Source organism: Hydractinia symbiolongicarpus, chromosome 10 (genome assembly GCF_029227915.1).
Source record: "Hydractinia symbiolongicarpus strain clone_291-10 chromosome 10, HSymV2.1, whole genome shotgun sequence".
Classification (NCBI taxonomy): Eukaryota; Metazoa; Cnidaria; class Hydrozoa; order Anthoathecata; family Hydractiniidae; genus Hydractinia; species Hydractinia symbiolongicarpus.
The window spans coordinates 25,546,944-25,559,171 of NC_079884.1; the positions used below are offsets into that span (position 1 = coordinate 25,546,944).

Consider the following 12,228-nt stretch of genomic DNA (forward strand, 5'->3'; position numbering starts at 1 on the left):
CCCTCCACTACCCCCAACCCCCCCAAAAAAAATAATAAAAAAATAAATAAAAAAAAGTAGAAGTAGTCAAAGAAATTCGATATTTTTGTTGATTTAATATACTATATCCAATGCTGCAGCTTTAATTTTTTATCCTAAAGTTTTGATTGCAAAACATCTATGGTTCTTTTTTTTTACAATGGGCTGTGTATGTTCCAGGCACTACAAGACCATCTTCCAATTTTCTGTGACCAGTTGGAAGGTTGCATCAAAGATGTAAAACTTCTTATGTTAGATAAAGATGTTGGTGAAACAGATAAAGTTAACATTATGTATCATTGATTTGGAAAATAAATATTGTGTTTAAAATTCTATTATTTTTTAGCCCTCCCCCCTTCTATTAAGCCCCTCTGTGTAAAACCTCCAGACTTTAATAAGTCCAAGATTTTTTTAAAATGCATTTTACCATACTTATTTTGCGAAACTGAATTGGTTAAAGCCAAATGTTTTTTTAGCCAGGAGACGCAACGTGATTTTTCTTACCACTAGAAATAGGCTAGAAGACTAGAAGATAGACTAATCATGCCTAACAGGCAACTAAAAGTATAGAAGGAAATGAAAACAGAAAAAAAATTAAAGTTTACAGAAAAACATCAAATGCATAGACAAGAGTTATAGCAAACAACAGAATAGACATAAAATCCAACGTAATTTTTCTCGGGAATTCAGAGAAATGTGTTGAACTAAATTTCAATATCCTCAGAGAAAGCTTACAGAAAGAATAATGCGCTAATCGAGTCAAAAAGAGTTCAAATATTCCAGTTTGCTTGTTCTTCGGTAAAATATTTCGCCGTTTTAACATTGATGTAAATTTATTGATACTATCGTATCTTTAACAATCTTTTTCAGATATAACCCAACATTTCATACTGTAAAAGTACCTCACATGCCATGTTTACGTTTGCAGCATTCTAGTCCGTCTTCGTATTATTTTAAATTTAAAAATTTGCCCTGCGTCCCTGCATTTCAGGTCCCACCTTTTTCATATGCTATCACATTACACAACATACCAAACCAGCACTTTCTCTCCCATAGTCACCCGAGGGTTAATAAAAACATGTTCTTTTCTTGTCTTGCATTCTTCTATGTACATAAAATATACAAAATATTTTTGTTACAGTAAGCATCACACGAAATATATATTATTTTTACAGAGCAGCTTGGAATTTGAAGAAATGCGATTTTAAGTCGAGCAATAGGAAAAAATAATACCTCTGATGCCAACTTTATGTCAGCCGAACTGAATCTCGAGTATCCGATCCTTGGTAGTGAGCTGTTATCACTATTTGAGTTAATGAGACACATATGGTAAATTCTTCAACAAATATATCCGAAATGGTATGTGATGAGCCGTAAAGGAAATACATCAGTAGGCAGCTAAAACTCCAACTACACCTATGAAATCCTTTATCAAGAAACTAAAGGTTCAATAGCATGTACACTAACTTCCCAGTCTAGTTCTGTGTTTTCGTTCGGTAAAATATCATTAAAACTACTTTCCCAGGTTTCGCGGTTCATGTCAGTAATATCTGTCGTTGAAAATTTATTCGTCCATAATGCTGACTCGTTGCCATTCGGTAAAATATCATTAAATTTTGTATCCCAAGGATTCTTTTGCGCATCGACTTTTTCGATATCTTTAAACGATGTCTCCCAGTCTTCTACTTCACTGTAACTATTAGGTACATCGTTCATTTTTATGGACCAGTTCAAATCCTCATTTTCGTTTTTCTTAATGTCTATAAATCTTACATTCCAATCCTCTGGAGAACCTATATCGTCAGAACAGTCCGCAAAATGAAAACTCCACGTACCTTCTTCAAATAAAGGCGAAATTTTCGAAAGTCTCGTCTTCCACTCGTTTATATCTTCGACGTGTTTTCCGATGTTTTTAAACGCCGTGTTCCAATGTGTCGCCCGGTCATCTGACGTCACAAGCATTTCATTAGACCGGTACTTCCATTTGTCCAACGAGCTTGTGACATCACCTGTTTTATTAATTTTTGTCCTCCAGTCTCTTTTACTGGCACGGGATGTGAATTCACTGGGCAATTTAAATGTCCACTCATCCTTATTCACAGTATTTTTACCAATAGTATTGAATTTCGTCTTCCATTCGTTCTTATTGGTGACATTCTCACGGATTTTATTAAAAAAAGTACTCCACCTGTTACCTGATTGGTCGATTTTTTCGATCTCTGGTAATTTTGTCGACCAATGTCGAGGCGTCTCTGTGTTTACAAATTTTTCAGGTATAACTGAACTCCATTTTTCTCGATCTTCTTTGTGATCGAGATTGGAGATATCTTGAAACGATGTTGTCCAGTCTTCCTTGCTTGCTTTACTATCTGCGATATCCAAGATAGTTGTTTCCCAATCCTCTAATGTTGCCTCTACAAAAACAAGTGAATTGTGACATACACAAACGCAACAAACTCAAAACATGGTAACTTAAGGAAAGTGTTTTCGGTAAGAAGTTTTTGCAGAAGCTATTTTCGCGAGTCAGACGACCTAAACAGAAATTTTTTTGGGCAAATTGTTTTTGCGATTTTGTTTTTATGCAAAATGCGATTGAAAATACTTATGAAGAATATACGGAATTAATGTTTTCGATTTGAATGCCTTAAGAATATTTTCTCGATCTTTAAAGCTTTTTCGAGGAAGAACAATTTGAGAAAGTACACCTACCCCCTTCCACTTCAGGTAGTTTTGTTTCCCATTCGTCTCGACCAAGTTGCAAATCAAGCTGCACATTGATGTCACTAAACCAGTCTCCCGTGTCAACATCTATACCAAGTGAGCCAAGGAACTCTGACGTGTCGGATTTATTGTCGTCGTCGTTTTCCATTGCTATGGCAATAAAAAATACACTATTGAAAAAAAACGCGCCGAAACGTAAAATTAAAAAGTGTATCATCAGGTCATGTTTCAACTAAAAAAATAGTTTAGTTAAACCACTGGATATAAATGTCACCTAAGAATTACCTTAAAGCTTCTTCCTGAGCAAAGACGCAAAAATATTTTTTATATTAGAGATGTTCTGTTCGACATACCGGTAGCAAAAACTTTTTCATGGGACGACTACATTCAAAAAACACGGGAATTCTTTTTTTTCGTATAAAAGAACTGCAAATTGCTTTTGAAAATCGCCTGTAGTGTACACTAGTGTGAGTCATTAAAATCGAAACAAAGGTTGATTTCGTACCCTATTAAGGGATAAATTACTTACAAAACTCATTACCGAACTTTACCGAAAATACACATTTAACATATTCTTACATACCATTGGTAACTTGTCCTTCCTCTCTTACATTCTGCGGGACAGCATGTTTTGGAAGCAACTCAATCACTTCATGCTCCTCGCTTGTGTTGGAGTTTGACCTCGATTTAGATTGTGTAGGTGTATGGAAGCCATTATAGATTTCCGGTGTGTTGTTAACATTTGTAAAGGTGGATATAGTTTCTTGGTCAGTTTCACGGCTCGTGTGCGATGTACTACCCTCCTCCGTGGATATCTTTATGTCTTCACTATCGCCTTCGTCATTACCAACTTCGTTTCTTGTGTGTAGAGAGTACGGGTTTGTTAAAACTGCGGTTTCCCCTTCTTTTTTCGCTTTTTTTGTGCAGGAATGTTCAGTGATGACTAATTTTGACGACGCAAACGTTGGCTGCTCATCCTCTAAACTGGACAAACTATGCAGCTCTCCATTGTCTTTTTCTATTTTTTTCTTACTTAATAATTTTCTCTTGCTGACATCATCGTGTTCTGTATCGCTTGGAAAGTCACTTAATTCAACATCACTTCCCTCAGCTGACGCGCTCGATAATTTGCTCATCAACCTCTTGCTTTCTTCCTTGTTTTTTGATTGGTCCATTGCTCCTTCCCAGGCCGTCACAACGATGGGGATATCCACTAAATTCTGTTGATTCTCAGTGCGTTTTTGGACGGCTGATTGATTCGCGTAGACTATATCAAAAGAGGGATTCCCAGGGCTTTTACAATCGTCAACACCTAAAAATACACAAAAAGTATTCATTCTGGATATAAGAAAAAAACTGTTAGAGATACGAAGTGTTAGGTTCTCTTGAGGTACCTTCCTAAAAGAACGATATTTTGTCGGCCATTTTTAAGTTGTTTCTTAGCAACGCTCTTATAACAATTCAGAAGAAAAAAAGGCTAATAAAATTATACGTTTTATAGTAAGGATATTCTTTATTCACTACATCGAATCACTGACATATAGGTTAAATTGAAATATTTTAGAAGTCTCACAGCAAGATAATGAGAAATTGAATAATTGAAGTATAATTCATAGGAATTCATTACATCAAAACATTGCCTAATTATAAGAACAAAAAGAAAAACAACTTTGAAGTAAAAGAACATCAAACTATCGCAGATAAAAACTGTTGACAATTCGGGAAATGTAATCTAAGCAACTAATAAGATGGAAATGCTTATGCACTCTTAAAAGTGAAAAAAATAATCAAAACTGGATTTTTTTTTAGTCAAAAAAGCATGCTGTTATGTTTTCTCAATGTAAATTGTACATAAGAAAGAAAAAAATGATTTCTGACAACACTTCAAAAATAAAGGTCTAAAGACAGCTTATGGAATTTCAGCAACATCGAATACTTTCTAACAAAAATAAAATAGTTTGAATAAAAAACGTTTAAAACGATCAAAATAAACTTTTAATAGAGTTAGAACAGAAAGACTTGGTTTCACCAACACAAATACAGGTTTTCTACAGGAAACAAGTCTATAAAAAATTCGAGGCTATTTTTAAAAGAAAAAATCAGGAACGTAATCAGCCTGTATTTATTTATGGAATATAAGAACAAACATCGAAGTGTCGAATAACTAAGAAAAAATTATCTATAGTTTTTGCTTTTTATTAGTATATATATACATATGTACTTATATGTTTTTTACAATGAGATTACTTCACATCACTTGTAAATCTAACCATGTATTCCCTATACCCTATTTTTTTCGAAGAGCACAAATAACAACTTTTAGTTGAAAAAAAGTAGGAAATATAATCACATCTAGCCTCATCTAAAATTTAGACGTTCTTATAAAAAAAACATGTATCATGATCAAAAACAGATGATTCTCCCACCTGAAGATGCATAATCGTATAATTCAATCGATTCTGCTTTTTGCTTACAAATATAAGCATTCACGATCAAATCATGCTCAGTATTTACCACCATCGAGAAAGCTACAGCATATAAAAATCCCCACAACAACACTTTTCAAACAAATCTTTCCAAAATATCAAAATGACATTTATTATTAACTAAGCCATTATGTTTACAAAGAAATCCTTCTAATGTTCTATCCCAAGTTAGTTCTCAACTCAATCAAAAATATTAAATATTTAAAACTCGCTCATTGAAGAATATATTTAAAACTTTTTTTTGAGTTGCGTTATAATTGAGGTAAAGTCCTGCGGTGAACCAATTGTCATTCACGAAGCACTTTGAAATATAATTACAGCTTTTATGTTTAAACAATTAAAAACATACCAAAGATTATTGAAGCTACATAGCTTCTAAAAAAATGCTCAAGTCAGCACGACAAGGTTATTCCCTCTTCACACGAATCAGATGTTTGCAATGCATTATGGGGTTGTATTAAGAACATCTACAACAAGTTATATAGATCACTAAAAACATGCATATCCGCATATTGTCTTTTTAACGCCCGCTTCTACTGGCGTTATTTTTAATGAGGCGTAAGCATGGGCAGTATTAGTGTCCAGCGCGTGATCGTGAACATTTGAGAAAAACATCATAAATAATACAGTTAAAGGATGGTAGCGTTAAGATTAGGTAAAAATGATCTTCTGTTTTGTGAGTTAGCTGATGCGCAGTGCACTAAAAAATACAAAAATGCAATAAAATAAAATATGAGGCACGCCATTTTCATATCGATAGGTATTAGGGGTTGTTTACGTGTCCTGTTTTGGCGAGATCTTAGTGTAGTTCAGAAAATCTTATAAAAAACGTAGAGCTTATTGTAAATCAATAAAAACGTGTTTTTACAACAACATCTGGTTACATTTTTTACACTTTTCCAGCCTCAAATTATTTTTTTTTTACAAGAGGAAAATATATTGTCTGTTTTAAATGCCTATAAATATTTTTTAAAAACAAACGTATCTTCGTAGGATGTATTGTAGTATAAGAGAAGAAATGACTGTTCCAAAATAATTGTTTTGTTTTAATAAATCTGGGCTCACGTTATTTTGTTTTTATTATCTTTAAAAAAAATCAGGCTGAGTATTAATGTGCGCGCTCAAGAGAAGCAAAAATCTACATAGCTTGGTCTGAAGTATCAGGAAAAGCAATCACAGTCGGCGCTCGTTATCTTGACTACCCGTTATCTCGAACTTTCCTTATCTCGACCTTTTTCACGGTCCCTTTGAGTACATTTTATCATTTATCTCGACCCTTTCTGTAATTTTTCGAATTTTATCACACAAAAAAATCGATCAAGAAAACATGGAATGTTCGAATTTCTCAAACTTTCTCAAATCAAGATTTCGAATGTCTACAAATTTCTCTTCGTTTACACATCATGTCTGGGATAAAGCGTAAGGTAAAAACTTGATGGTTGAAAAATGCAAAGCTCTAAAGGAGATGGAAAAGAAAGGTGTGACACATAAAGACGGCAACGACATGCGCTTTTTATTACAGCATTTAGAATCCTTTCTCAATAAGGACAGAATATCTGCTAAAAAGTAAAGTAAGCATTTTTAATTTTTTTAAATGATTAAATACATACAGCATGAGAATAGTAATAATTGATTCTTCTGATTAACAGTCCATCCCTGACCAGGTTTAAAAATTTTCATGATATTGACAAACTTTCCTTATCTCGAGCTTTTTTCGTGGTCGAAGCAGCTCATTTCTCGACTATCCACTATCTCGAACTTTCGTTATCTCGAGCTTTTTCACCAGTCCCGTGGAAGGCCGCGATAACGAGTGTCGACTGTATTAGCTTACTTTTAAAACTTAAGGTTACTGCAAAGGAAAAAACTCACTTGCTGAGTAGTCTCAGAAAAACCCTTATAATTTATCAATACTTTTATATTTTTTTTATGTTTTTTTTTTGTTTCTGAATGCTTGATGAAAGACTTTTTTGATGGTGTTATTTTCATGAGATGGTCATTTCCCAAAAAGAAAATATAATGAAATAAACACACACCAATTTTTTTCACCGTACGTTTTAAAATGGCTTCTTTTTCCGAACGCGTGGTCGTTTTCGCACCATTATATTCAGCACGAATTAAATTCAAAAGGGTTCCCGTTTTTTTTTTCTAATAACGTCGTTATGAAATTATTTGTAATTATATATAATCATTCAAAAAAATGCATATTTTTTTCTTTCTGTCGTCATAATTCTCTAATCAGTAATTTATACAAAAAAATCCGGGAACCTTTTGTGCATAATTTATTCAGCTTTTCATCACCAAAAATTTCAATGAGCCAATAGGAAGCTTTCGGAAAAAGAGACCACAAACGTAAAGGCATGTATGCGAAAATTTACTAACGAGATATTTGTTTTTAAAGATTTTCGTAGGTGTGATAAAAATGTGTGAGCTGAGTGTGCAGAAAGATGATAGAAGTGCGAACTTTTTCTTTATGCTGAATATGCATGCACGCGCTCAGAATCATTAATAGACAGAAGTCAGGTTTACAAAAGACAGCTCATATGCATATTCCTTAACTTTGATTTTTTTTAATTCGATAGTGAAAGTAAACTATCTAAAAAAATATTATTATGCATATTTTTAAACGGGAGCGACAAGTCTCATTCATGGAGCCATAACAATATTTGATCACCAGACTTTCATGACGTCCCACATGACGATGACCGTTGTGACGTTGGAGATGACGTCACAAAAGTCAACAATTGCAACTTATACAATGTATCTCTTATAACGAACAAATAAGAGGGGAAAAACAAAACTGATGAGATAAAATTCCTTTTTTGTTTACCCACAAAATTTCCTGCAAAATTTTCCTATTAAATAGCATTTCCAGAATTTCGTAAAAGTCAACAAAATAATGATTCAAGTGCAACTTGATGGATGATATCAAGCTACAAAACCTAAAGTTGCTCAGTTCAACTGGCGTTTTATAAATTGAAAGTCATTTCAAACGATGAAATTTGTTAATCGTACAACAACAGATTAAATACCATTTTTTCATGAAGAGGAAAATAAATCGATACATGAAGAATTTTTGGATAAAAAAAAAACATTCATCGGGACAAAAAAAATTAAACAACAAAATAAATAAAGGAAAAAAAATTATTCAAAAATGTATACAACCAAAATAATTGTTGATTAATAAAAGCCACTTGGTTGTTTCTCCTTCCACTTGCACTGGCTACTATAAATTAACAAATAATTTTACTAAGCTCAACTTATCTGGCTACCATCGATAGTTCCTTCACATGTTGGTAGATAGATATCACAAAAGAAGAATGATTATCATAGAAAAGAAGTTCAAGATTATAACCCATTTCAACTCAATACCACTGATGGGAAACACATGCTTATTTTGCAACCAAAAGTTTCGTGAGAGTTTTCAGAACAAGCTGAAGAAATAACATCTACTGCACTTTCTTGTTCTTCATTGGGTAAAAAAAATTCAAAATCTAAAACATTAATATATACATATATTGATCCTAAACATAAACTTTAAAAAAAAAGGAAGAAACGTAACTTCATACCAACGTGTTCTCTTAATCCTATACAGGTATGTTAGCCTCCATACCCAACACATTAATTAACATTTTAATATAAACAAGCATGGTAAATTAAGTTTATCAAAGTCAATTAAAACCTAACCACTTCCTCTCTCTGTCAAGACATTGAACAATGCAAAGTTACAAAATGGTTGACCTGGTAACCAGAGTGAGAAAAGATCTTTAAATTATTTTGGTATTTATATGTGGATAAAAAACTTGTCCAATACTATTACTCTTCAGGGGATGCTTATGCAGTCAAATAAAATCAAATTTATATCCTAAAAACAACAAACATATCCGAATTATACCTAAGTCTTTTTATTAACCACAAAGATTAAAATTAAAACGAAAATCATCAAAACGAAACTCAGAACAGACTTTATATAACGGTAATACACTTTGAAGTAATGCAGTGTAATAATAGCTGGCTAGACTAACCTGTAAAACTGATATGAAACTTGATTTAAAAGTTTAATAATATCGAGGCCCTGGGTTTCCTTCTGACTATCCATAATATAAAAAAACAGGTCTTCTTTCTAATATATCAAATCGAGGTATTTAGTAATTTGTAAGGTTTAAAATGAAGAAACTTTTGAACTGATAAATAACCCGCGGTAATGGAGTGTAATTTCTGCAATCAAATACGAATAAGGTCTTAAATTATAAATCATTTTGGAAAAACATTAACTTCAGAATAACTGTAGCGCAAACAAAAATTAAAAAATCAAACTTGGAATAATTATTATTAAAAGCCCAAAATATTATATATTACGAAAGAAAAAATTGTGGAAATAGACGAAAATATACATACATAATGTCTTTCGTTCCACACTCCTCTACACAGGATTTTTAATTAAACTTATTTTGATATTTATGCTTTATCAGCAAAAAAGATGTTTTAAACAGCAGATGATGTAACTCTCCTTCGTAGATGATTTTCTTTTGTTTTATAAACATTTGATAAAGAAATTTATAAATTATAGAAACTCCAAACCACTAAGTAATCGTTTAGTCTATTGTTTAATATGTTTTCACAAGCGATTGGATGTTTGTAAGGACCACATAAAGAATAAAAATTAAAATTACATTTTTTTCCTTGAAGTTTCCTTCAAGCTTTAACTTTCCTTTAACACTCGACTTTCAATTTGAAGCTTCCTCTCAATTTTGTCATTTTTCAAGTTTAAAGAAACATTTCAGTACTTCTTGGAAGTGGCAAAAGCCTTAAATGTTCTTAACATGTTCTAAAGTTTTAGACCTAAAGAAGTTCTTCTGGTTTGTTTTTCTTATAAAAACATGTGTATCATTGTTAAAAAAATTATCTAAGACATGATTTTGGGGTCGTAGAAATAAATTAAAGAGTCTTTACTCAATGTAAAATGCAACTGTAATAAAACTAACATAGACGAAAAATGTTGTCTAACAATTTAGATTTAGTTCATACTTTTTTTTAAACAAAAACACAATTAAAATTTTCCTTGTTAATAAAATAAGAATAAACAATGTTGCTATGATGATTATTTTTAACCTTACTTAACCATACCCAGCTAAAAAAACACATAATTTCAAAACTGCTGACGCATGCTTGCAATTAATTACAGAAACTAAATGACTAACAATGTAGAAAGTATTAAAAATAATAAAACTAAATCGAATTTAAATTTTGCTGTAAAAAAATTGTGGGATGCGAAACCTTTAACTAAAGTTATAATACCTGTAGTGAATGAAATGACTTTTAATTGACAAATCTGTAAGAGCAAAGAGCAGAATAACACAGTATTATATGACATCAGAAAAGCAATTATTAATACAATACATTATTGCCACTGCTTATGACAATTTGAACTTTCATAAGTAAGTGTTGATTCAATATGGTGGTTAGAATGGTTGGAGTAAAAGTTATTAATTTATATTGTGACATTTTTATGAAGTAACTATGGAAAAAAGTAATTATAATTTACATTACATGGTTGTTCAAGTTGTAATGTAAGAATTTTAAACAGACTTGGGTAGGCTAAATGATAATTTATTTGCTTTATGCTCAAATTATTCTCAATTTCTTTAGCGAATGTACTTTAACTCCTAAGAAGAAGAATAAACAATGAAGTTGCGCTCTTTTAAACTGAGTAAAAAAATCGAAACCAATTCTTTTACTTTGTTCAAGGTTTTTTTCGAGGAGGAAGTTTTGGCAACTAGTGACTGCATAATGAAGATAGAAACATAAAGTTTACGCTTATATTTTATTAGTAAATTTGAGCCTGATTATGTTTTTAAGTTTTGTAACACGACCAGATACACTTTCCATTGAGATATCCATGTAGCAAAATATTTGAGAAATTACACAGTTATTTTGTGCATTTGTCACATACAACCTAGCAGTATAGAGAATTCTATCTAGACTTGTCAGAACTGTTAACCACAATAAACCCACAAACTTCATTTCCCTCACCTACTACGATTGAATTTATGATTGGTGTAAACTATGCTCAGTACAGAATGCATCATGGAAAAGTCATATACACATAAATACATCGTTCAAATAAGCCACTATGTAGGTCATTAGCACACTTCTGAAATATTTATAGGCTTTCAAAGCAACAGAAACAACTTGGTACATATAAAGAAAAATATTCAGGAAAGTATTTTAATAGTTAAAAGTCTTTTCTGGGGCATTGGTAAACTACTTGTAAAGTTTGGAATTTTATTAAAAAAGGGAAAGAAGTACAAGTATGTCTGAAGCAGGTGTTTTATATTTTAGTTAAAATATTAAAAACGGATAGCTAATTTGTTTTTTAATTAACTTTGACTCCTTCTACAAATAAGATTTATAGGTATACAATGCGCACAGGATTTACATAAAAACATACACACACTTTGTTTCTTGTTTCGTCTGTTTAGTTCTATTTGCAAATGCACTTATCTATTATAAACAAATCAATTTTTTGGAATACCAAAAGTAATTTCTAAAAGTCTAAGAATCATAGCATATACAGGGAAGTAAACTTTTTAAGTCAGACATTGACAATTACCAATAAAGCAATTAAATGTTGATTTAATAAAGAAACAAATAAAAACAAGCACAATATAAATCTATTTTTAAACATAGTATTCAAATCTGTTGTCACCACAAGAAACTGTCTATCTTAATATAATTATTACGACTATTACAGTGTATCATGTCTTGAAACATAAAAAGTAAGAAATACAATAGGCCTACCTTTTGTTTTTTCTGTAGGGTGAACCTTCATAGACCAACACAATAAACCCATCAATAAGTTATTCTAAAACATCTTCCATGTCGTTCTATCCAACATGCGTAGCTGTAAATGTTATATTTTTTTTGTTATATCTTCTTTATTCCTAAATTTTTAAATATTAAAAAAAAAATCAAGGATCTTCAAAATTAGCATATACGAAAAAAC

General features: G+C 31.7%; 1 protein-coding gene across 3 annotated transcripts; it reads right to left on the reverse strand.

Moving 5' to 3' along the window:
* Positions 1 to 795: 795 nt before the first annotated feature.
* On the reverse strand, positions 796 to 12,185 carry LOC130612584 (uncharacterized). 3 transcript variants are annotated; one of them, XM_057433918.1, is made up of 5 exons: positions 5,166 to 5,409; positions 3,323 to 4,051; positions 2,728 to 2,889; positions 1,252 to 2,432; positions 796 to 1,122 (listed from the first exon to the last, which is right to left on the reverse strand). In XM_057433918.1, the coding sequence occupies exons 1-4, from the start codon at positions 5,257 to 5,259 to the stop codon at positions 1,450 to 1,452; spliced, it is 1,968 nt and encodes a 655-aa protein (XP_057289901.1). In that variant the 5' UTR covers positions 5,260 to 5,409; the 3' UTR covers positions 796 to 1,122; positions 1,252 to 1,449. The 3 variants fall into 3 exon arrangements, with proteins under 3 accessions (XP_057289901.1, XP_057289902.1, XP_057289903.1); XM_057433919.1 differs by lacking the exons at positions 796 to 1,122; positions 5,166 to 5,409 and adding an exon at positions 12,024 to 12,185 and having other exon boundaries at positions 1,129 to 2,432; XM_057433920.1 differs by lacking the exons at positions 796 to 1,122; positions 5,166 to 5,409 and adding an exon at positions 9,621 to 9,718 and having other exon boundaries at positions 1,129 to 2,432.
* Between the last annotated feature and the right edge of the window lie 43 nt (positions 12,186 to 12,228).